General features: G+C 54.1%; 1 protein-coding gene across 2 annotated transcripts; it reads left to right on the top strand.

Annotated features, from left to right (window-relative positions):
* Positions 1 to 4572: 4572 nt before the first annotated feature.
* Positions 4573 to 22711, top strand: EHD2 (EH domain containing 2). 2 transcript variants are annotated; one of them, XM_059045753.2, is made up of 6 exons: positions 4575 to 4698; positions 6717 to 7183; positions 7723 to 7820; positions 11794 to 12206; positions 18621 to 18785; positions 20891 to 22711. In XM_059045753.2, exons 2-6 carry the CDS (start codon positions 6780 to 6782, stop codon positions 21440 to 21442), a joined length of 1632 nt encoding a protein of 543 aa, XP_058901736.1. In that variant the 5' UTR covers positions 4575 to 4698; positions 6717 to 6779; the 3' UTR covers positions 21443 to 22711. The 2 variants fall into 2 exon arrangements, with proteins under 2 accessions (XP_066875389.1, XP_058901736.1); XM_067019288.1 differs by lacking the exon at positions 6717 to 7183 and having other exon boundaries at positions 4573 to 4698.
* The last annotated feature ends 423 nt before the right edge of the window (positions 22712 to 23134 follow it).

Genomic DNA, 23134 nt, shown 5'->3' with positions numbered 1-23134 from the left:
CTGACGCCCCCCCGGCCCCCTTTGCTTTCGGGTCTCCGGGGACTTGTTTGGAGTGCGGGGGTAGGGGCGACAGGTGGGTGGAGAGGGGGATTGCGAGGACTTAGTCCGCATACATATGTGAGCCCCTCCTGGGCGCCAGGCCCTGTTCCAGGCACAGGGGTGCAGCTGAACAAGACAAGTGCCTGTCCTGGGAGGGCCAGCTTGGTGGTGGAGAAGGCAGACAGTGAAAAAGTTCAACCAAACACAGGCGATCCGTATCATTCCTGGTAAGGTTCTGTGGTCTCTGGGAACACGGAATTAGCAAATACTGAACCATCGCTCCTGGGGGAAAATATAGGGTTGGCATCCTGCCAGCCTCTGGTCACGTTTTTGTCAAGCCGTCAAGACATCGCCTTGTTTTATGTGTGTTTCTGTTTAAAGACACCTCACTTAATGCATAGTGCTGATTCGTTAACATTGAACTCACGGCCAACGGCACTGTAACTCGTTGCTGAGTGAAACTTCTCTAACCCGTGTTTTCTCCATGAGGCACACATCCCAGCCTCCTTGTGCTTAAGCACTTGAGACAGCACAAAGCACTACACCTGGGGCCCATTTATTTAAGACAGAGAAATCAGGGCTTCCGTGGTGGCGCAGTGGTTGAGAATCCACCTGCCAATGCAGGGGACACGGGTTCGAGCCCTGGTCCGGGAAGATCCCACATGCCGCAGAGCAACTAAGCCCGTGCGCCACAACTGCTGAGCCTGCGCTCTAGAGCCCGCGCTCCGCAACCAAAGAAGTCATGGCAATAAGCCCGCGCACTGCAAGGAAGAGTAGCCCCGGCTTGCCACAACTAAAGAAAGCCCCGCGCTCAGCAAGGAAGACCCAACACAGCCAAAAATTAAATTAAAAAAAAAAAAAACTATGAAAAATAAAACAGTGAAATCAACAAAAGCACAAAAATGCGAGACACGTGGCACTAAATAGACCCCCAAAAGGTTACTTCATTTCCGGCACAAGGGCGCCGCCTTAGCGACTCAACGTTTTTGCCACTCTGCGCACGTCCGTGGAAGTGCTGCGAGTTTGTGGCATCACAGATACATTTTAACAAGTGGACTAATTCACAAATAGGGCACCTGCTCACAGTGGGGGTTGACTGTAAACGTGTACCGTGTCAGAGATGTGGGGAAAATCAAACAGGGTGTGTTAGTTTCCCATGGCTGCCATAACAAGGTACCACCAATTGGCTGGGTGGCTTAAAAGAAAGAAATGTATTCTCTCAGTTCCGGAGGCTAGAAGTCTCAAAGTGTGAGCAGGGCCACAGTCCCTCTAGAGACTCTAGGGGAGGATCGAGCCTTCCTTACCTTTTCCAGTCTTTGGCCCTCCCAGGTGTTCCTTGGTTTGTGTCCGCATCACTCCAGTCTCTCCTTCCAAGCCATCTCCCCTGTACATCAGTGTGTCGGATTAGAGCCTATCCTACTCCAGTATGAGCTCATCTTAACTTGATTCCATCTGCAAAGACCCTATTTCCAAATAAGATCACATTCACGCCTGATTCACTAGGGGTTAGGACATTGATGTAACTTTTGGGGAGCCACAACTCCATCCTTGACACAGAGTGAAGGAGTGGACAAAGCAGCTGCTAGCCCCTAGAACCCCTTTGTGTGAACTAGAAAACAGCACCCCTTTCTCCTAGAGTTTGGCGAGCAGCCTGTGACCTGGAGTCCAGCCCCCTTCATACAAGCGAGTGCTTTGTGCAGTGAACAACCTGCCCAACTGCACATGACGGCCCTCAGGATCAGGTGGGAGCGGAAGACTTCTTTGAGGAGGTGACATTTGAGCAGAGAGCTGCATGAAATAAGGGAGGGAACCACGGGGAGATCTAGGGATAGAGCACCCAAGGCAGTGAGAACAGGCAGTGCAAAGGTCCTGAGGCAGGAGCGTGGGTGGAATGTTAAACAGCGAGGAGGCCCTGTGACTGGAACCTAGGGAAGAAGGGGGTGCAGACAAGAGGTAAGGTCAGAGAGAACAAGCGGGGCCTATCCTGTAGCATCTTGAGCCCCACAGTGATGACTGCTTTGACCGTGAGTGAGGCGGGAGCCCCAGGAGGGTTCCGAGCAGAGAGCTGAGCTGTTTTAGGTTTCCCAGGCGCCCTCTGGCGGCTGAACTAGGGTGATGCTCCCCGTTCCTCTTCATGCCCCTGGGGGTGTTTGAGGGGGAGGAGCATATACATGGGATCTCCAGGAGAGGGACGGCCCCCCCATCCTAGCTCCAGACCTACTTCTCCCACGTACGTAATAAAGCACTGAAGGAGAATAGCAGTTCTTAACATCCTCTAACCACCCTCCAACCCCCGCAAGCTCCTGGAAGACCTCACGTGGACTGGCCGCGTAAAGAAGTTAGCCAGTGATTTCCACCTGCTCACGGCCTCAGTTCTGGAAGGCTGGCTGCATGCGGCCCGAGCAGAGGAACACGAACACGATAACCAACGTTTTCAGAACACTTACCAAGGCACTGCTCCGAGCCCTTCACCTGGGGTATCTTACTTGATGCTCACAGAATCCCTCGTGTGGGAATTGATAGCCCCACCTCGCAGGTGAGGAAACCGAGGCCCCGAGGGATGCAGTAAGTGTCAGACTGGGCTGCAAGCCCCGAGGTCTGTCTGGGAGCCTGCGACCTTCCCCTATGCACATCCAGCTTGGGGGGAGGGGTGTCTATAACAGCAAGGCCTTGGCCGGCTGTGCAGGAACCAGAGCCACACCCCCTCCAGGGCCCCTGGGCAGGAGACCAAAACTGATCTCAGCTCCTACGGTTAGTCCTTGGGACCAAACTTCTTTTTTTTTTTTTTTCCATGTGGACCAATTTTAAAGTCTTTATTGAATTTGTTACAATAGTGCTTCTGTTTTATGTGTTGGTTTTGGGGCCGCAAGGCAACGTGGGACTTAGCTCCCCCATCAAGGATCCGGCCCGCACCCTTTACACTGGAAGGCGAAGTCTTAACCACTGGACCGCCAGGGAAGTCCCGGGACCAAACTTCTTAGATACTTGTTCTTAGATGCTGGAAGCAGCAGAGTGGGCATATGGCGGTGGGGGGGGGGTCCTTTTTCTACAGCTGAGCTATCTGGAAAAAGAGGCCAGGAATGGCTACCTCAGGGCCCAGATCACCTGGACACACAGCAGGATTGGAACCCAAGATTGACAGTGTCCGAACTACAAGGCCACTGGCTGCCTTCTTCATCTTCTTCTTCTTCTTTTTTAGTTTATTTACTTGTATTTATTTATTTATTTTGGGCTGCATTGGGTCTTCATTGCTGCTCACGGGCTTTCTCTAGTTGCGGCGAGCAGGGGCTACTCTTCGTTGCGGTGCAAAGGCTCTAGGCGCGCGGGCTCAGTAGTTGTGGCGCAGGGGCTTAGTTGCTCCGCGGCATGTGGGATCTTCCTGGACCAGGGCTCGAACCCGTGTCCCCTGCATTGGCAGGTGGATTCTTAACTACCGCTCCACCAGGAAAGTCCCTGAAGGTGTATTCTTAACCACTGCGCCACCAGGGAAGTCCCATCAGTATATTTTTAAAAATCCACAAGTCTGGTGCTTTGCTGGCGGTCCAGTGGTTAAGACTCCACGCTTCCACTGCAGGGGGCCCCGGTTCGATCCCTGGTTGGGGGACCAAGATCCCGCATGCCGCACGGCCAAATAAAAAAAAATTTTTTTTTTAACATCCACAAGTTTGTGACATAGTAATAGGGGCTGGTGTATCAGCGCACGATTAGCTGTGGGTCTAATCAGCGATGAGTAAACAATCCCTAGAAATTCCAAAGCAACCGAAGTGTGAGAACATCAGCGATTCCTCTTGGTGACAGTCTAAAATCCCTGCTCTCATGGAGCTCATTTTCTCGTGAGGGAGACCGTCACTGAAGCAGAGAAATGTAAAATATGTAGAGTGGTGATAAACACGGCAGAGAAGAATAAAGCAGCGATAATGGATAAATCGTGGGAGATCAGGGAGGGCTTCTCAGAGGAGGTGACATTTGGGTGGAGACCTGAAGGAGGGGAGGGAGGGAGCCACTTGGATCCCTGGGGGAGACAGCATTCCGGATGGAGGAACCAGAAGGGCAAAGGCCCTGAAGTTGGAAGGTTGTATGAGGAACAGCGAAGAGGCCAGTGTGGCTGGAGCTGAGTGAGCGAGGGGGAGAGAGAGAAGGAGGTGAGGGCAAAGGGAGCCCGCAGATCGTTCAGGGTCTTGTGGGCCCCTCTGAGGGCTTTGGCTTCTACTTGGAGTGAGAGAAGAACCAAGGAGTGTTGTGAGCAGAGGAGTTTCATGAACTCGTTTAAGTTTTAAAATTATTATTATTGATAATACATTATTATTATTATTATTGGTGTTATTGTTTTATTATTACTATTCCCACGTTAGGAAGGGAGACAGGGAGTTTGAACCCGGGACCGGGAGCCCGCGCGCTCACCCATCTCGCAAAGGCGCCCTGCCACTCACCACCGGGGGGCGCCAGAGGCCCGGCGCCCGGCTTCGGGGGGGGGGCGGGGGCGCCTTGTCCCGCCCCCCCCCGCCGCCCCTCCCATCCCTCCTCCCGGCTCTCGGCCCCACCCGGCTCAGACGGCTCCGGACTGGACCGCGAGCACAGGCCGATCCGCGGGCGCCTTGAATCCCCGCGGGACCCCCGCCCAGCTCGCCCGCCGGGTCCAGCCGCCTGCGCGCCCCATCGGTGAGTGGTCCCTGACCGCAGCTGTCGCCTCCCAGCGTCCGCCCGCGGAGCCCCCGAGTCGGCCTTGGCTCCGGGTTATTCCCCAGCTCGCCAAAGACCCTCAGTCCCCACCCCAGTCACTGTGTAACCGTCTCCCGGGTCTCCCCACTCCCTTCCGGAACCTCCCTGTCTCCCCCACTCCCCCCAGCCCCTTCCAGTCTGTAACAGTGTCCCCCACTCTCCTCCTCCCTTCCAGTGTCTCCCACTCCCCCATCCTCTCAGCCGGAGGGGATCCCCTCCTTGGGGTCTCCCTCCACCGCCCTCATCCATCTCTGTGCTATTTGGTCCCTCCTCCCACGCACAAGCTCCTCTCCTACCTCACCAACCCGATCGCCTGTCCGGTCACCCCCAAAGCGTCCTCTCCAAGATGTCCCCCGGGTCCCTCCCTGCATAGGACACCACCCAGGGCGCCTTCCCTCTGCCAACATCCCAGGTCCTGGCTCCAGCCTCTCCTTTACCTCTCTGGCACACCTTCCCCGAATTCTTTTCCTTTTTTTTTTTACGTATCATTATGATTTTATGTATTTTAACATATTTGATTTGCAGTTATTTTTGATGTTCAAATTGTCCCATCTTTGGCCAGTGGGAGTCCTCTCAAGCTGAGTCTGTGTCCCTGTGACATGCCCCATCTATGTCTGAGCAGTTGCCCACTGTCTGACTCAGGCTCACTTGTTCTTTCCCCACCTCAGCCCCAGAATCAGCCAGTTCTCCAAGAAGCCTCAGTTTCTCTTTTAGTGGAAAATGGTATTTAGAGACTCCAATCTGATGAAAAGTTGGTTCTGTGAAAAGATCAGTGCAATTACAAACATCCACTTAGACTGACCAAGGGGGGGGGGAAAAGAAAAAGCAGACACAAACGACTGATATCAGGAATGAAAGAGGGGACATCACTACAGATCCTACAGAGCATGAAGGGATAGTAAGGAAATGTGGAGAACACGGTCTGGGTGCTGGAAGTGCTCACTGCTGCTGGGTAGGTACTTGTTTCTCTCCCTAACTCCTTAGACCCATGATAGGAGTGCAGGCTCTGAGGTCAGATTGCCTGGAGCCCCAGCTTGAGCACTTGCTAGCAAGGGGATCTTGGGCAAGTCATTGCTATCTTCTTGAACCTACCTTTCCTTGTCAGAAAAGTGGGGATAATAATAGCCCTACCTGACAAGGTTTTTGTGAAGATTAAGTGAGTTAGAGCAGTGTCTGGCAGGCAGTGATCATAAATGTTACTATTCTTGTGAATGCCCAAGCCCCATCATGATCTGGGGGGACCCAGGCAGTAGTTCGGACTCGTTTCTCATCCTTGTGCCCCTGTGTCCAGCCACTCTGTCCATCCATTCCACAGCTCCAGGTCATGATACCCCCCATCCTCTCTGCCTGAATGCCCTTGTCATGCCCACTCTTTAGGGAGCAGCTCAAAAGTCAGCCGAGCCAGAGCTTTCCCAATCCTGTGGTTGGCTCACCATGTCCCCCTCTGGTGCCTACAAGTCCACATGCCCGGCATTTCCCAAGCATCATTGACTGCTTGGTGCCCAGGTTCTCTCCTCACTGGAGGCTCTGACTGGGGGGGGGGGGGGGGGGGGGGCTGGTCTCTGGAGTATTTTTGCATCCATAGTTCTTGACACATGGTGTGATTTCAGTGAAAATGTGCAAAATAATGGGAGGGGTGGAGGAGAAAGAAAAAGATGAAGGAATACACTTCTTCCAATCAGCTTCTGCATCCTTCCCTTTGTTTATCTCTTGGTCTTCCACCATCAATCCCCCTTCTTCAATCATGCCACTGTTACTCTCTTTCTCTTCCTCCAGTTAGAATAATCACCTTCTTCCTCCTTCAGCCATCAACTCCTGTCATCCACCAACAGTGCTCTAAGAAGCTCCTTTTCCCTACCCATTCCACCATCTTTCTCCATCTATTCGACCTCCTGGCTCCCTTTCTTGTCCACCTCTTCCTCCAGGCAGTCCTCCATCAACATCCTCTCCTCCCACAGGTAGCTCTCCTCTCCCCCCCGTGCATCTCCATCAGCGAGCTCAGCAGGCAGTGCGCAGCCGCCATGTTCAGCTGGCTGAAGCGGGGTGGGGCTCGGGGCCAGCAGCCCGAGGCCATCCGCACGGTGACCTCAGCCCTCAAGGAGCTGTACCGTGAAAAGCTGCTGCCTCTCGAGGAGCACTACCGCTTCGGGGCCTTCCATTCACCAGCCCTGGAGGACGCTGACTTTGACGGCAAGCCCATGGTTCTGGTGGCCGGCCAGTACAGCACGGGCAAGACCAGCTTCATCCAGTACCTGCTGGAGCAGGAGGTGCCCGGCTCCCGGGTGGGGCCTGAGCCCACCACCGACTGCTTCGTGGCCGTCATGCATGGTGACACCGAGGGCACCGTGCCTGGCAACGCCCTCGTCGTTGACCCAGACAAGCCCTTCCGCAAACTCAACCCCTTTGGGAACACCTTCCTCAACAGGTGTGCAGCCAGGCGCCAGGAGTGCATCTTCCTGTCCCTGGCCCCCAAACCTGCCCCATCCCTGCCTGTGTTTCTTGCCTTTTCAGCCCCAATTCCCTTCTCTCTACTAGATCCTTCCTCTTCCTGCCTTCTCTAGGGGAGCAGTTAAGCCAGGCACTCATGGGTTCGACCGCTGTCTAGCTGGGTGGCCTTGGGCAAGTGACTTAACCTCTCTGTTTCTCTCCTATCCTCATCTGGAAAATGGGGATAACCACAGTCCTTACTCCATAGGGCTGTTGTGAGGACTAGATGAATTAACACCTACCAAGTGCTTAGAACAGTACCCGGCACAAAGTAAGTGCTCAATAAACATCAGCTCTGATTTTTTTTTTTTTTAAATATATAGTTATTATTCTCTGTCCTGATCTTCCTTTTCTCTTTCAAGATTCTTCCATTCCCTGAACCTGATTCTCCTTGGTGCAGTCCTGGGTTCCCTTCTTATGTGTCCTCTCCTCCTATACCCCTCCCTGCACTGACCCCTGACCTTCCATCTACCCCAGGTTCATGTGCGCCCAGCTCCCCAATCAGGTCCTGGAGAGCATTAGTATCATCGACACCCCAGGCATCCTGTCGGGGGCCAAACAGAGAGTGAGCCGCGGTGAGTGAGGCCTGGACCCCCCGGTCTGAAGGAGGAGGGGCTGAGGGCCTGGACCCCTGGGTCTGAGGGAGGAGGGTCCCAGGGTCTCTGCTAGGACTTGGGCCTGTGTCCGCAGGCCCTGAGCTGGTGGGGTAGCAGAAGGGAGCTGGCGGAACGCTGGGATTCCTCCACGTTGGCACACGTTGAAGGGTGGGGGAGGCGTGTGGGTGAACACATGCGAACGGGCTGCAGCTGCATGTCTGGGTGGGTCTGAAGGATGGAGGGGGAGAGATCGGGAGAGACAGAGAGAGATACACAAAGTCAAAGATGGACAGAGATTCAGAGGGCGAGGCAGCGATACAGAGAGACAGGAGACCCAGCGAGGAGGCTGAGCCGGGCAGGCAGGCCCTGGGCCCATGTGAGCTCTTGGCTCTGTGTCTGGGCCACAGATGGGGCTGAGGAGGACCTGGGAAGGGGAATCTGGGCGGGGGCCAAGGGCAGCCTGGAATTTATAAACAGCTGTGCAGGGGGAGCGCGGAGGGGAGGGGGTGAATTCCAGCGGGGCCTCCGAGGGAGCCCAGCCCCCACCCTCATTCCAGCCGGCATTTCGGTCCCCTTCCACCCCTGTCCCGCAAGGCCAGGCCTCGGAGGCCAGAAACTGGGGCAAAGGAGGCTGTAGTGTGGGGCAGAGGGGAGTGGGAGGCGACTGCAGGGAGGCAAGGAGCCTGGGCCTCGGGGTGAGGGCGCCCACGGTTACGGGAGGGGAGTCCCTGGCCGCCGCCCAGGAGATGCCTGTTCCCCGGAAGAGAGGCAGGAGGCAGCTGCAGAAGTGATGGGGCGGGGAGGGGGGGGGCTTGGGGTGTGGGCCTGGGAGAGTCGGAGCGGAAGGAGGCCTCCAAGCCAGGGCAGGGGTGCAGGGTGGGAGCCCAAAGGAAGGGGGAAGAGCAGAGAACAGGGTCTCCTTCTCTTTCAGCAGAGGTAGGGGCAGAGGAGAGTCCGTCCGCCTGTCTGTAAGGAGGTGTGCGTGTGCTTGAGCGTCTGGGAGTCGGTGCCCGCGATTGTGGCAGGGTGTGACTCTGTGTGCGGCTCTGAGGGACTCTGGAGGGGTTTGTGGGATGGCGTGTGGCAGTGACTGGTGGTGTCTCCGTGTGTGGTTGTTTTGTGAAATGTGTGTGTGAGCGTTTGGGGCAAGGGAGCTTTTCCGTGTCTGTGTGCGTCACTTAGTGTGGGTCTGGGAAAGCGTGTGATTGTGGGTGTGACTCCGAGGTGTCCGGGCTCTGCTCAGGGCTGTACCTGTGTGTGGCCGTGCAGGAAGGACCGAGGGGATTTTGCTGGATTGGGTGTGACCGCGTGTGACTGTATCTCTGTATACAGTTGTGCCCTTGTGTGTACAGTGAGGGTGTGTGTGTGTGTATGTGCGTGAGTGTCTCTCTTGTGTATGATTGTGTCTCTAGTTTGGTGCGTGTGTGAGTGTGCACGGGCTTGTGCGGACCTGCTGCTGTCACTCTGTGTGGGTCTCACAACGTCTTTGCAATTACGTGACCATGGATATCTGGATAGGTTCCAGATCGTGAGCGCGGGTGTGTTTGGGAGTTTGCATCTTGTAGTGTGTGGCTCTGATGGCGTCCAGGTGGACGCTCCTGAGTGCAGGAGTGTGTGTGTGTGCACGGGTGTGCACGGGTGGAGCATGCGGCCTCTGCCTGGAATATCTGTGAAGGCCACACGTGTGTGATTGTAGCATGGTGGAGCCTTCTGGCGGGGTTCAGATCTGGCCTCTGCTCCTTCTAAACTGTGGGACCTCGGCTGAGCCACTTAACCTCTCCGTGTCTCGGTTTTCTCATCTGTAAAATGGGAACGTGATAATATCAGCCTCACAGGTTGCCCTGAGGGTTCGATTTCAATGTCAGAATGTGTGAAGCACTTCGAGCAGTATGTGGCACACACTAGGTGCTATGGAAGTGCCCACGATGACTGCTTTTCCTCTGCGAGGCTGTCGTCGTGTGCCCCCGGGGTGCCTCTCTGCCACGTCTCCCGTTCCCGCGCTGACTCAACCTCCCTCCCTCTGTCCCTCCCTGCATGAGACACACTTTCCAAAGCTGGGCCGCTGTGTGTGTTTGTGTAGACATTGGGGAGGGAGGAGGGGCCCCAGCTGCTGTCCCTCTGGTGACCTGGCCCTTTCTCCCCGCAAAACAGTGTCACCCACACCCACCCCATCCCATCCAGTCCCCAGTGACTGCAGGAGCCTGCTTCCTCCCATGCAGGATTGGCCTGGCACCAGCTCCCCAGCAGAGCGTGGAGGCCCACGGGGCTGCTGCTCTGTTGCTTCCAACCTGCATATCTGGAGGAAATCCCTTAACTTCTCTGTTCCTCAGTTCCCCCTTTTGGAAAATGGGGGTCATATGAGTGCCTGTCTCCTGGGGTCGTTTTGAAGATTCACTAAGTTGAATCAGGAAGGGCATGAGGTGACTTCGGGTGAATCAGCGATGGCTCCCCGTTCAGCCAGTTAACTCCACATCCCCCCAGGTTGCCACTCTGTTGCCTCCTCCTGGAAGCCCTCCCTGACCACCCAGGCTGGGTCAGGAGCTACCCTCTGGGCTGCTGCACCCCAGCCTGACCACTCTGGACTGTGAGCCCAGTAAGGACAGACCCGGGGCTGCCTGAGCCACACTGTGTCCCCAGCACAGAGCAGGCGGCTCCGGGGATGGCTCCTGGAGGATCCCCCAACGGTGTCTCGCAGGCATCAAGAGTGATGTTTGTTGAGTGCTTACCATGCGCCTAGCATCGTTTTTTTTTTTTAAGAGTTTTATTGTGGTATAATTTACATGCCTAAAGCTCACTCATTTTAAGTGTATAGTTCAGTGCCAGGCACTGTTTAAGCTCTTTATATATCTTAGCTCATGTGTATTACTTAAAAAAATTTTTTTTAACTTTTATTTATTTATTTGGCCATGTGGCATGTGGGATCTTAGTTCCCCCCCCCAGGGATCAAACCCACGCCCCCTGCATTGGAAGCAAGGAGTCTTAACCACTGGGCCACCACGGAAGTCCCCTCATGTGTATTCTCTTAATCTTCACACAGTTCTAGGAGGTAGGTCCTATGATGATTTCCATTTTACTGAGGAGGAAACAGAGGTTCAGAGAGGCTACCTGCTTGCTTAAGGTCACCTAGCTGACGGCAGCAGAGCCAGGATTCAAACGTGGGTCTTCCCAGCTGCCAAGTCGGGGGTCTCAACTGCTCCTCTCCTCCCTCCCAAGCGTCACTTGTTGCTGAATGAATGAGCGAACAAGCGAAAAAGCAAACAGCGTGAATGAATGAGTGAGTGAGGAAATGAAAGGTGAAAGGAATGAATGGATGGACCCAGGAGCCAGCTGTTGGGATGGGTGCCCCACGAAGGCCAGGACCTTGTCTGAGTGTTCTCTGTGAGACCCCCAGTGCCCAGGACGGGGCCTGGCACACAGAAGACTCAGTAAATGTTGTCAATAAATTTAAACTATTTAACATCTGCTATGGCAAGAGCGTCATCAGGGCCCGAGTGAAATCTTTAGTTGCTGGATGGCGGGGAGATCTGACAGATACTGGGGAGGGGCTGGGGTGATGGAGGCACTCGGGGGCCTTGCGGGGGGGGGGTTGTCCATAGAAGCACAGGGAGTCTATTAGGAACACTTCAGTGTTTCAATAACTGGACCAATGCCCGCTGCTAATATCAGCCTAAAGAATGAATGAAAAGGGGGAGGGGGCGATTGTTCCCTGTGGTCAGATGGCTTGAGAGGCGGGGGCCAGAGTGATGGGGGGAGTTCTGAGGGCTGTGCAGACAGAGCTGTGGGGCACTCTTGGGGCCTCAGCTGTTTCTCATAGACAAAAATTTCGAAGGTTAACAACCTGAACATCTGGTACGGTCTAACTTGAGTCCAAAGGAATGGCTGCATCCCAGTGGCTGGAGGCTCGGGTGCTGACCTCTGCCCCCGGCGCCCCTGTACCGCCCCCTCCCCCTAGGGTACGACTTCCCGGCAGTGCTGCGCTGGTTCGCCGAGCGCGTGGACCTCATCATCCTGCTCTTCGATGCTCACAAGCTGGAGATCTCAGACGAGTTCTCGGAGGCCATCGGCGCCCTGCGAGGCCACGAGGACAAGATCCGCGTGGTGCTCAACAAGGCCGACATGGTGGAGACGCAGCAGCTGATGCGCGTCTACGGGGCGCTCATGTGGGCGCTGGGCAAGGTGGTGGGCACGCCCGAGGTGCTGCGCGTCTACATCGGCTCCTTCTGGTCCCAGCCCCTCCTGGTACCCGACAACCGGCGCCTCTTCGAGCTGGAGGAGCAGGACCTCTTCCGCGACATCCAGGGCCTGCCGCGCCACGCCGCACTGCGCAAGCTCAACGATCTGGTGAAGAGGGCCCGGCTGGTGCGGGTGAGCAGTAATGGGGGGCTGGCTGAGCAGTAACCGGGACTGGGGAGGCAGCGGCAGCTCTTGCCTTTCCTCTGATGCTCCTCTACTTGACTGCTGGTCCCTGGCGTCAGCTCTCTGATTAGATTAGTTAAGTTCTCGAATCTGAGAAAGTTCTCCTGCTGTGCCTGGCCCTGTGCCGGGTGGTGCTGGGAACACAGCGGTGACCAAGGCAGTCCAGGGGAGAAGACCACCCCACCCCCAGACAGTGACCATCCAACATGGTCAGGGCTGAGACTGGGGAGCCCAGGGGAAATCTGGGAGGGCTTCTTGGAGGAGAGGGCATCTGAGCTGCAAACTGGAGGATGAGGGGGACAGAGAGGGGAAGAGATTCTAGAAAGCAGGACCAGCAAGTGCGTGGACTGGAGATGAGAACATGGCCAGTTCAAGGAAGAGGAAAAAGGTCAGTGTTGAAGCCAGTGTAGACAGTGGGAGTAACTGAATCTGAGGCTAGGGGCAGGGATGGGGTGGGGTGGGTGAGAGTCAGATCACCCAGGGCTGTGGCCTGGAACTTGTGCTTTGTCCTGAGGGCACTGGGGAGCCATGGAAGGATTCAGACCAGGGGAGGGACAGGGTCAGACTCTAGCTGCCTTCTGGAGGGTGGATTTAAGGGCAGCGAGACTCGAGACTCGGCTCCCAGACCAGGGAGGGGGCTGGGGACTGAGGAACAAGGAGGAGCCTGGATCGGGACAGGGCCTCCGGGACTGGGAGGGCAGAGCACTGGTTTAAGAGCGTTTTGGAGGACGAATGGAACATTCACAGGGGAGGCTGCCTGCCAGGGTGGAGGTGGGGCAGGAAGCTGGGCAGGCAGGGAAGCCTGGAAGGTTATGGGGGATGGAGGAGCCTGAGGTGTTGGTTTAAGGAGCTGCAGAGAGGGGGTGAGTCAGAGCCCCGCCCCCACCCCAGGAATCCTCCTTGGGAGGGAGCCGCCCAGTGTGGTCGGCTCCTGAAGGCTCCAGAATCCACCTTTCTCTCGTCCTCTGCCCAGGCCCTGGACTGTCTCTGTCTTTCTGTCTCTCTGTGCCTCTCTCTCTCTCTCTCTCTCTCTCTCTCTCCATCTCATTTCTACCTCTTTCTCAGTTTCTCTCTCTCCCTTATTGTCTCTCTTTTTTTCCTCTTCTCTTCCCTCATTCATTCTCTTTTCTCTCTGTCTTTCTCCATTCTCCCTCCCTCAGTCTCCCCCTGGGTCACCCTCTTCCCCTGCGGACCCCGGTCCCCCAGGTCCCGGGGGAAGCAGACAGCAGCGGGAGGGGGAGCCCAGGGTCCGTGGGACCCAGGGGCGGGGTGGGGCCGGACACCTGGTGCCCCCGCCACGCAGGAGGTGGCTCCGGAAAACCAGACAAACCCCGGAGTCCGGGACCCAAGCCCCGGCCCACCCCGCCCACCCACGTTATCTCTTCCTGGCACCTTCCGCGGCTTCCTCTCTGGAAAAGCCATTAGTGCCTGGCCTCCTCCTGTCTTCTGGGTTCCCGAGGAGCCGCCCTTAGGCCCCGCCCCCTCTCCCCGTTGGCCCTCTCTCGCAGGCCCCACCCACCGGCCTGGCCACACCCCTGCCCTGATTGGCCTTCTCAGACCTGCAGACCACGCCTTCCCCTTCCTCCTGCAAATCCATCTGTGGCTCCCCAGTGCCAATCAAGACACGGGGTCTACAATGCCCAAGCCTTGTTGCTTCTCCCCTGCCCCGTGTCACCCGCTCATGCCCCACGTGTGATTCTGCCACACTTGGTCCAGCCATCAAACAACAGCACACACCGTTTACCTCCCCATATGCTCTCCCCCAACAGTACAAGGCCTTTCCGCACTCTTGGTAACTACCCCTCTGTGCCTCAGTTTCCCTGTCTGTCCCAGTGTCCGATGTGGATGAGTCCTCTGGCTCTGCCCTTTGGTTGAAGTGGTAGCTGCTGCTAGAAGGGGCGCTTTCACTGTGCTGTGATGCATGAGGCCAGGATCTTGGGAGGTTCCGATTCTAAAGACACTAGGATGCCATGAACCTTCATACCGAGCTCACTGAGGTGACTCGATAGCATTAATTCAACCAACAATTATTGAGCGCCTACAATGTGCTCCTGCACTGTTCTAGGTCCTGGGGATAGAGCAGGGAACAAAACCACATGAAGTTTCTTTTCTTGTAGAATTGATTTTTAATTGGGAAGTGGATATTAAACAAATTAATCTCTAATATTATACTGTATGTAATAAGGATTATGAAGAAAAATGAAGCAGAGAGACTGGTGAGAGGCTATTTTAGGGTCATTGGGGAGGGTCTCCTGGAGTAGGCGATATCTGAGCAGAGGCCTGAAGGAGGGGAAGGGATGAGCAGAGTGGAGATCTGGGGTAGACCATACCCAGGCAGAGGGAACAGCAAGAGCAAAGGCCCTGAGGCCGGGACATGCTTGAACAAGGAGCCCAGGGTGGTGGAGATGGGAGATGAGGATTCAGAGCCAGCCAAGGTGCCACCAAAATGTTTAGCATTCTAAACCTATGACTCATTAAAAGGACTTTTTTTTAAAACATCTTTATTAGAGTATGATTGCTTTACAATGGTGTGTTAGTTTCTGCTTTATAACAAAGTGAATCAACTATACATATACATATATCCCCATATCTCATCCTTCTTGCGTCTCCCTCCCACCCTCCCTATCCCACCCCTCTAGGTGGTCACAAAGCACCGAGCTGATCTCCCTTCCTTGTTCGATGCAGCCGCTTCCCCACTAGCTCTCTATTTTACATTTGTTAGTGTATATATGTCCATGCCACTCTCTCACTTCATCCCAGCTTACCCTTTCCCCCCCTCCCTGTGTCCTCAAGTCCTGCATCTTTACATCTGCATCTTTATTCCTGTCCTGCCCCTAGGTTCTTTATTAAAAGGACTTTTTTTTAAACATCTTTATTGGAGTATAATTGCTTTACAATGGGGGTGTGTTAGTTTCTGCTTTATAACAAAGTGGATCAGTTATACATACACATATGTTCCCGTATCTCTTCCCTCTTGCATCTCCCTCCCTACCACCCTCCCTATCCCATCCCTCTAGGTGGTCACAAACCACCTAGCTGATCTCCCTGTGTCATGCGGCTGCTTCCCACTAGCTACCCACCCTACGTTTGGTAGTGTATATATGTCCATGCCACTCTCTCATTTCGTCACAGCTTACCCTTGCCCCTCCCCATATCCTCAAGTCCATGCTCTAGTAGGTCTGTGTTTTATTCCCGTCCTACCCCTAGTCTCTTCATGACATTTTTTTTCTTAGATTCCACATATATGTGTTAGCATATGGTATTTGTTTTTCTCCTTCTGACTTACTTCACTCTGTATGACAGACTCCAGGTCCATCCACCTCACTACAAATAACTCAGTTTCATTTCTTTTTATGGCTGAGTAATATTCCATTGTATATATGTGCCACATCTTCTTTATCCATTCATCTGTTAATGGACACTTAGGTTGCTTACATGTCCTGACTAGTGTAAATAGAGCTGTAAAAGGAGTTTTTAATGAGTGTTTTTAATTGAAAATTTGAGACTGTCTCATGGGAAAGCACTCATGTTCTGTCAAACGTGCGCCCTCCCACCTCTGACCCCACTGGCTCTCAGGTTCTCTTCCCTGCAGGCAACCCCCCGTGAGTAGTTTCTTGTGTCTTTTTCCAGATATAGTATATTTTTATTTAAACCTATCCATTTCATTATTGAGCTTCCTATTAAAAATAGGACATATGAATGCTCATTTTTTTCTCTCCTTGTTTGCGTTTTTTAATAAAAATATTTATTTATTTGGCTGCGGCGGGTCTTAGTTGCGGCGTGAGGGATCTTCAGTTGCGGCACGTGGGATCTTTTAGTTGCAGCATGTGGGATCTAGTTCCCTGACCAGGGATCGAACCCGGGCCCCCTGCATTGGGAGTGCAGAGTCTCAGCCCCTGGACCACCAGGGAAGTCCCCTCCTTGTTTGCTTTTTGATAACTTATGAGATCGTGGCTCAAAGGTTCTCAAGTTCATTGGTTTATTCCACAAATATTTCTTGAGTCTTTTCTCTGCACACTGTGCCAGCACTGGGGAACAGAGGGAACAGAAAAGGTCCCAGCCCTCCTGAAGCTCACATTCTGATGGAAGGAGACAGAATAAGTAAACTAACAGATAGATGAAATAATGATGAATCGTGATAAGTGCTGTGAATGAAACAATAAAAGTAAAGGTAGAAGGGAATTGGATGGTGGTGCTTGCAGCACCTGCTTCCCATAGGATGGCCTCTGTGAGGAGGTGACATCAAAAGGAAGCTGAAGGAGCCAGTTGTTGGGAGACTAGGGCAGAGTTCCAGGCGGGGAGTAGCACGTGCAAAGGCCCTGAGGTAGGAAAGTGGTTGGCATGCTGATTAAAAAAGGATGGCAGGTGAGGAAGCTGGAGCAGATGGAGGGAGATAAAGTTGCATGAAGCGGCAGGAGCCAAGTCGTGTAGAGCAGTCTCAGGCCCTCATTACACTCTTAAAAATTATCGAGGCCCCCCCCAAAGAGTTTGTATGTACACGGATTAAATCTTTCTGTATTAACCATATTAGAAGTTAAAACTGAGGGTATTCCCTGGTGGTCCAGTGGCTAGGACTCAGCACTTTCACTGCCATGGCCTGGGTTCAATCCCTGATCGGGGAACTGAGATCCCACAAGCCTCGCGTTACATCAAAAGAAAAAAAAAAAAAAGTAAGTTAATACTGAGAAAATGTTTCATATTTATTTCTCTCATAATATTAATTAACCAACAATACTTATATAATTTTTTTTTCGGCCGTGCTGCGTGGCTTGCGAGATTTTAGTTCCCCGACAAGGGATCAAACCTATGCCCTCAGCAGTGAGAGCACGGAGTCCTAACCACTGTACCTCCAGGGAATTCCCAAGCAATACTTATATCCTTATTAATAAGTAACGTTTATTATAAATGTTACCTATCATTTTGATCATGTCGATGTATACTAATGAACAGATATTGATAATAATTAACATTGTAAGATCATTTAAAATAGCAAGAAAAAATCTACTACCTGTTAACCTAAGTAACAGATGTTGTATGAAAATTAACTGTTTTCCAAACCCCCCAAAAAACCCAACTTAGGGAGGACAGTGGCCCTGTTTTACATGTTTGCAAATCGCCTTAATGTCTGGCGTCAGAGGAGACATCTGGATTTGCTCATCTGTTTCTACAGTCAATTGCAATATCTTTTAGCCTTTAAAAACTCCACTGTCCGCTGGGGAGGAAATGAGAGTAAAAAAGACACACAGCACCTTAATATTCTTATGAAAATAGTTTTGAGTCTGCAAACCCCTGAAAGAGTCTCAGGGACCCCTGGGCCACGCTTTGAGAATTGCTACAGTAGGGCCTTGTCAGCTGTGGGAGGAATTTTCCACCTGGATTAGAAGCAAATTGATACATAGTAGCAGTGTCTCCCGGTGCCACACTTGTTCCTTAAAAAAGCAAAACTAAAACGACCCTCCAGCTGCTACTTCATGGGGAAAGGATTGGCGGGGCTGGAGGGGCCAGAGGGAAAGCCAGGAGTCCAGTGGGCTGACTGGTGTGTCTCCCCAGGCAAAAGATGGGACTGCTGGGACGGGGGGGTGCGGCAACTGAGGTGCAGAGACATGGAAAAGTACAAGAGAGATTTAGGAGTTAAAGGGGCTCGCTGATGAAATAGATGTGGCCAGTGAGGAGAGAGAATCAAATCAGGAATGATTTCCAGATTTCTGGGCTCCACTGGGTAGGGAGAGGTGGAGGTGCTGTTTGTCTCTCGAGATGGGCACAGCTATAGGGGCTGGAGCTGAATTCCATTGCGGGCGTCCTGAGATGGAGCTGTCCAGAAATGTTGACAAGGCAATCAGCTCTGAGTCTTGAGTTCCAGGGAGAGGCCAGGGCTGGTATGTAGATTTGGCAGTGGACATGGAGGGATGTTTATGCCACGGGAGGGGCTGAGAGTGCCTAGGAGAGATGGGAAGCCCTTGTACCCATGGCAGCAGCAGCTCACCGGTACTTGTTAGAAATGCACATTCTCAGGCCCCACCCCAGACCTAGTGAATCAGAAACTCCGGGCAGCCCATGTTTTGGGGGTTTTTTTGTTGTTGTTGTTGTTTGTTTGTTCTTCTGCGGTACGCGGGCCTCTTACCGCTGCGGCCTCTGTCGTTGCGGAGCACAGGCTCCAGACGCGCAGGCTCAGCGGCCACGGCTCACGGGCCCAGCCGCTCGGCGGCACGTGGGATCCTCCCGGACCGGGGCACGAACCCGCGTCCCCTGCATCGGCAGGCGGACTCTCAACCGCTGCGCCACCAGGGAAGCTCTAGCCCATGTTTTAACGAGCCCTGCAGGTGACTGTGAGGCAGGCTTAGGTGAGAACTGTCCCCCTCACAGGTTCACACCTACATCATCAGCTACCTGAAGAAGGAGATGCCCTCCGTGTTTGGGAAGGAGAACAAGAAGAAACAGCTGATCCTCAAGTTGCCCGTCATCTTTGCCAAGATTCAGCTGGAGCATCACATATCTCCCGGCGACTTCCCGGACTGCCAGAAGATGCAGGTGGGAGGCTGTCCAGGAGGAAGGCAGCAGGGGTGATATGATGGGAAGGTTGGCTTCCATGTGCTCCGGGATGGGACCTGGAAAACTAGAGGGATGGATGGCAGGTTTCTGAAAGCACTTCCCGCAAATGGTTCTGTGGGAGCGTGGTTTTGTGAATTAAGGGAGTGAACAGCAAACCCAAAGCAACTGTGGCTTAGTTAGAAGTTTATTTCTCTCCTTCATAAATGTCCTGGAATATGGTCCAAGGCTGGTTTGGTGCTTTACAGAGCCAGGGACCCAGTCTCCTTCTGTCTTAATTCTCCTCCAAGTCTGGCCTCCAGTCCCAAGAACCTCCTCATGGTACAAAATGGCTGTGGAAACTCCAGCCATTGTGTCTGCATTCCAGCCAGCAAGAAGAGGAGGAGGAGCAGGGCGGGAGGGGAAGCTAATGGTACAGTCTCTCTCTTTAAGAACACTTACTAGGGGCTTCCCTGGTGGCGCAGTGGTTGAGAATCCACCTGCCGATGCAGGGGACACGGGTTCGTGCCCCGGTCTGGGAAGATCCCACATGCCGCGGAGCGGCTGGGCCCGTGAGCCATGGCCGCTGAGCCTGCGCGTCCGGAGCCTGTGCTCCGCAACGGGAGAGGCCACAACAGTGAGGCCCGCATACCACCAAAAAAAAAAAAAAAAAAAAAAAAAAAAAAGAACACTTACTAGAACAGTGCTGTCCAATAGTACTTTCTATGGTGACTTTCTATGCCATGCTGTCCAATGTAGTTAGCCACTAGCCACATTAAAACTGAAATTTTAGGTTGTAATTTTAACTAATTTAAATTTAAATAACCACATGTGGCTACTGTATTGAACAGGGCAATTCTAGAGTTGCGTGCGCAACTTGTGCTGACATCCAATTGGCTAGAACTTAGTCACATGACCACATCTGCTGCAAGGGAAGCTGGGAAGTGTAGTCTTTTCTCTAGGTGGCCAGATGCCCAGGTAACATTCAGGGATTCCATACTGAGGAAGTAAGGAAGATGGATATTGGGGGATAACCAGAGGCTCCTCACGTGTCCAGGCCTAGGATTAACCAGTGTCGGGGAAAGCACTGGGTCTGGGTGTGGCAGCCTCGGGTAAATGAAGAGCCACAGGAGGTGGGCAGGGCAGGAGTGACCCGTGGACATGGGGACAGAGGTCCAGGCTCAGGCATGGAGGCAAGGACTCAGCGCCCCTAGCCCAGGCTCTGTTTCTAGGTTGTGTTAGGCTGATACTGAAAGCCTGTGACCTTTAGGTCTTAGATATTTCTAGTCCAATACTGAAGAATTATAATAGAGTGAACTTCCCCTTGGTCACTGACTAGCTCTGTGAACCTGGTCAAGTCACTTAACTTTTCTGAGCCTCAGGTTCTTCAACTGGAAAATCGGCATCCTGATAGTATCTACCTTGGATGCTTAATTGGCTAGTGTTCGCGACTTCCTTAGACAGTGTCTGGCACAGAGTTTGGGCCGAATCAAGGTTTCTCAGCCTCCACACTCCTGACATTTGGGGCCAGATAATTCTTCCTTGAAGGGGGTGTCCTGTGCATTGCAGGCTGTTTAGCAGCATCCCTGGCCCCTATTCACTAGATGCCACTAGCATCCCCGAGTTGTGACAATCAAAAATGTCTCCAGATATTGCCCACTGTCCCCTGGGGGACACCATCATCCCTGGTTGAGAGCCGCTGGGCTAGATAAAGAGCAGCTGTGAATATGACGCTGCCACTTATTGAGCACTTCATCCAGATGAATTCATTAAGCCTTTCCCACCTCCCAATGAGGGGAGTGCTAGTTCTCAACCTGTTTTACAAATCTGGAAACTGACAGGGAAATCAGAGAGGTCAAGTCACTTGACTGAGGACACACAGCTCCCAAGTGGTAGAGCTGGGTTGGAACCTGGGCAGCCTGGCCCTGGAGTCCTCCCTACTCATCACCATTAATCACACCCCTGTCTCTTTATGGTCATGATCCGTGGAGCTCTCTGCCTTGCTCTGGAAACTAATGTGGTGCTGCGATATGGGTCGGTCTTTGCTGCAACTCTTCTGGTGCTTGGGGATGGTGCCCCCTGACTTCTCTGTGTTCCCCTTCCCACAGGAGCTGCTGATGGCTCACGACTTCACCAAGTTCCATTCGTTGAAGCCAAAGCTGCTGGAGGCGCTGGATGAGATGCTGACCCACAACATCGCCAAGCTCATGCCCCTACTCCGGCAGGAGGAGCTGGAAAGCACAGAGGTGGGCGTGCAGGGGGGCGCTTTCGAGGGCACCCACATGGGCCCCTTCGTGGAGCGGGGGCCTGACGAGGCCCTGGAGGACGGCGAGGAGGGCTCGGATGATGAGACTGAGTGGGTGGTGACCAAGGACAAGTCCAAATATGATGAGATCTTCTACAACCTGGCGCCGTCCGATGGCAAGCTAAGCGGCACCAAGGTCAAGACCTGGATGGTGGGAACCAAGCTCCCCAACTCCGTGCTGGGCCGCATCTGGAAGCTGAGCGACGTTGACCGAGATGGCATGCTGGACGACGAGGAGTTCGCCCTGGCCAGCCACCTCATCGAGGCCAAGCTCGAGGGCCACGGGCTGCCCAGCAACCTGCCCCGCCGCCTGGTGCCGCCCTCCAAGCGGCGCCACAAGGGCTCCGCTGAGTGAGCCAGCCGCTGCCGGCCGGCCCTTCCCCCCTCTCGCCCTGCTGTGGCTCCCCAGCTCCGGATGGCTGCACGCACATCCCCACCCTGGCCACGTGCACCCTGCCTGCCCACTCTCGCAGCGGTGAGGCTGGGGGTCCCTCCTGCCCCCCCACTGCCAGACGGTGGGGACCAGGGGAGGGGCAAGGCTTCTCTGCCCACCCTTCACATCTCCGCGTACACTTAGCACATCATTCCGACACTGATACACACACACACACACACACACACACACACACACACACACACACACACACACAGGAGCATCCATCCATGCATCATTCATTCAGATATTTGTTTGAGCACCTACTATGTTCAGGGCTCCTTCTAGGCACTGGGGGCTACAGCAGAGAGCAAAACAGACACATCGATACGACCTCATGGAGCTGCCATTCTCAGGAGAGATCACCTACAGAGTCACTCAGACATACAGAGACACACACCCAGGCCTAACCCGTCTGATCCCTGGGTCTGAGCAGGACCCCTCACAAGTGAGCGGCCACTTGGTTGAAATGACTAACAGAGGGGTCCCCTTGCCCTGCTTCCTCTTGCCCAGCCAGGCGGGGACCCTCCACTCCATGGTGTCCTCAGGTCTTGGGACCACTGGGGGCTCAGGGGGGAGACACACCTCCTACTTCCTCGGCTGGACCCCTCAGCCCCTCCCCCCAGTTCCTGCCACACCCCTTTCTTTAAGAAGGATCCTCTGCAGACCAAAAACCGCCTTCCATCCCTGCTCCTCCCAGAAGGCGTCCACTCTGAGGCCTTTGTGTCCTCCAATCACCTGCCCTGGATTGATAGACCAGCCTGCTCCCCCCACCTCAGCTGGTGGTCCGAATTTTAGACTGCTGGGGCACAGCCTCTCGGCCCACCATCAGTCCATATTTAAGTGGAGCCCCTGCCAGATAGGCCCCAGGGCGTTATTTTAGTCCCCTTTTCAGGGACGTCGTGGGGGGAGGGGCTCTTGGTGCTACAACCCTCTCTCCCCTCCCCTAAAGGGAACTCTCACCCCCCCCCCTACACACACACACCTTTTCCTGACTTCACTATGTATTAGTGCTTGACCCTGCTGGGGGACCACACGGAAAAGATGGCGAAGAGCGAAACAGATGGGGACGATGCCCCCTCCAGGGTGCTCGCTGGGATTCCCACACCCATCACCCCTCACCCCGTGCCTGGGAGGGGACTGTGAACGTAATAGCGTTCCCACAGTGCAAATAAAGCCATGGCTTCTTTCCTTGTGGGAGTCAGGCTGTTTTGGGATGGGTTAGAGGTGGGGATCGCTCTCCCCCCCAAACCCCCTGGGGAAGGAGAGCCCTGGGTAGAACTTCAGGGGGGTACTCTCCAAGCTCTCAGGGGCAGAGGTGGAGGCCATGACTCAATGCTGCGGGAGCCTGATGACTCAGGCCTGGGCTGGGGACCAGATCGACATATTTTCCGAAGAAAAGTTACTCTGAGGCCCTCCCTCCGGGACATCCCTCCCTCAAACCTCCTGCCGCCGGGGCCTGGGAACCAAGCCCTAGGCCGTGGGGTTGTGTGTATGTGTGTGTGTGCGTGCCAACTTGGTTACAAGGTGCCCCCGTCCTCCTCCCTGCCCGCCGACTTCCACCCACACAACCTGGGTACACAGCTCCTGACACGTAACACCGAGGACAAGCGG

This window comes from Kogia breviceps, chromosome 18, assembly GCF_026419965.1.
Source record: "Kogia breviceps isolate mKogBre1 chromosome 18, mKogBre1 haplotype 1, whole genome shotgun sequence".
NCBI lineage: Eukaryota > Metazoa > Chordata > Mammalia > Artiodactyla > Physeteridae > Kogia > Kogia breviceps.
The sequence above is the reverse complement of the archived record's forward strand: the minus strand, read 5'-3'. Positions and strand labels throughout refer to the sequence as shown.

Coding starts and splice junctions, on each gene's coding strand:
- EHD2 (XM_059045753.2), top strand. CDS start 6,780: ATGTTCAGCTGGCTGAAGCGGGGTGGGGCTCGGGGCCAGCAGCCCGAG. Junction 12,207..18,620: donor AGAGGGCCCGGCTGGTGCGG/GTGAGCAGTAAT, acceptor TCCCCCTCACAG/GTTCACACCTACATCATCAG. Junction 18,786..20,890: donor CGGACTGCCAGAAGATGCAG/GTGGGAGGCTGT, acceptor CCCTTCCCACAG/GAGCTGCTGATGGCTCACGA.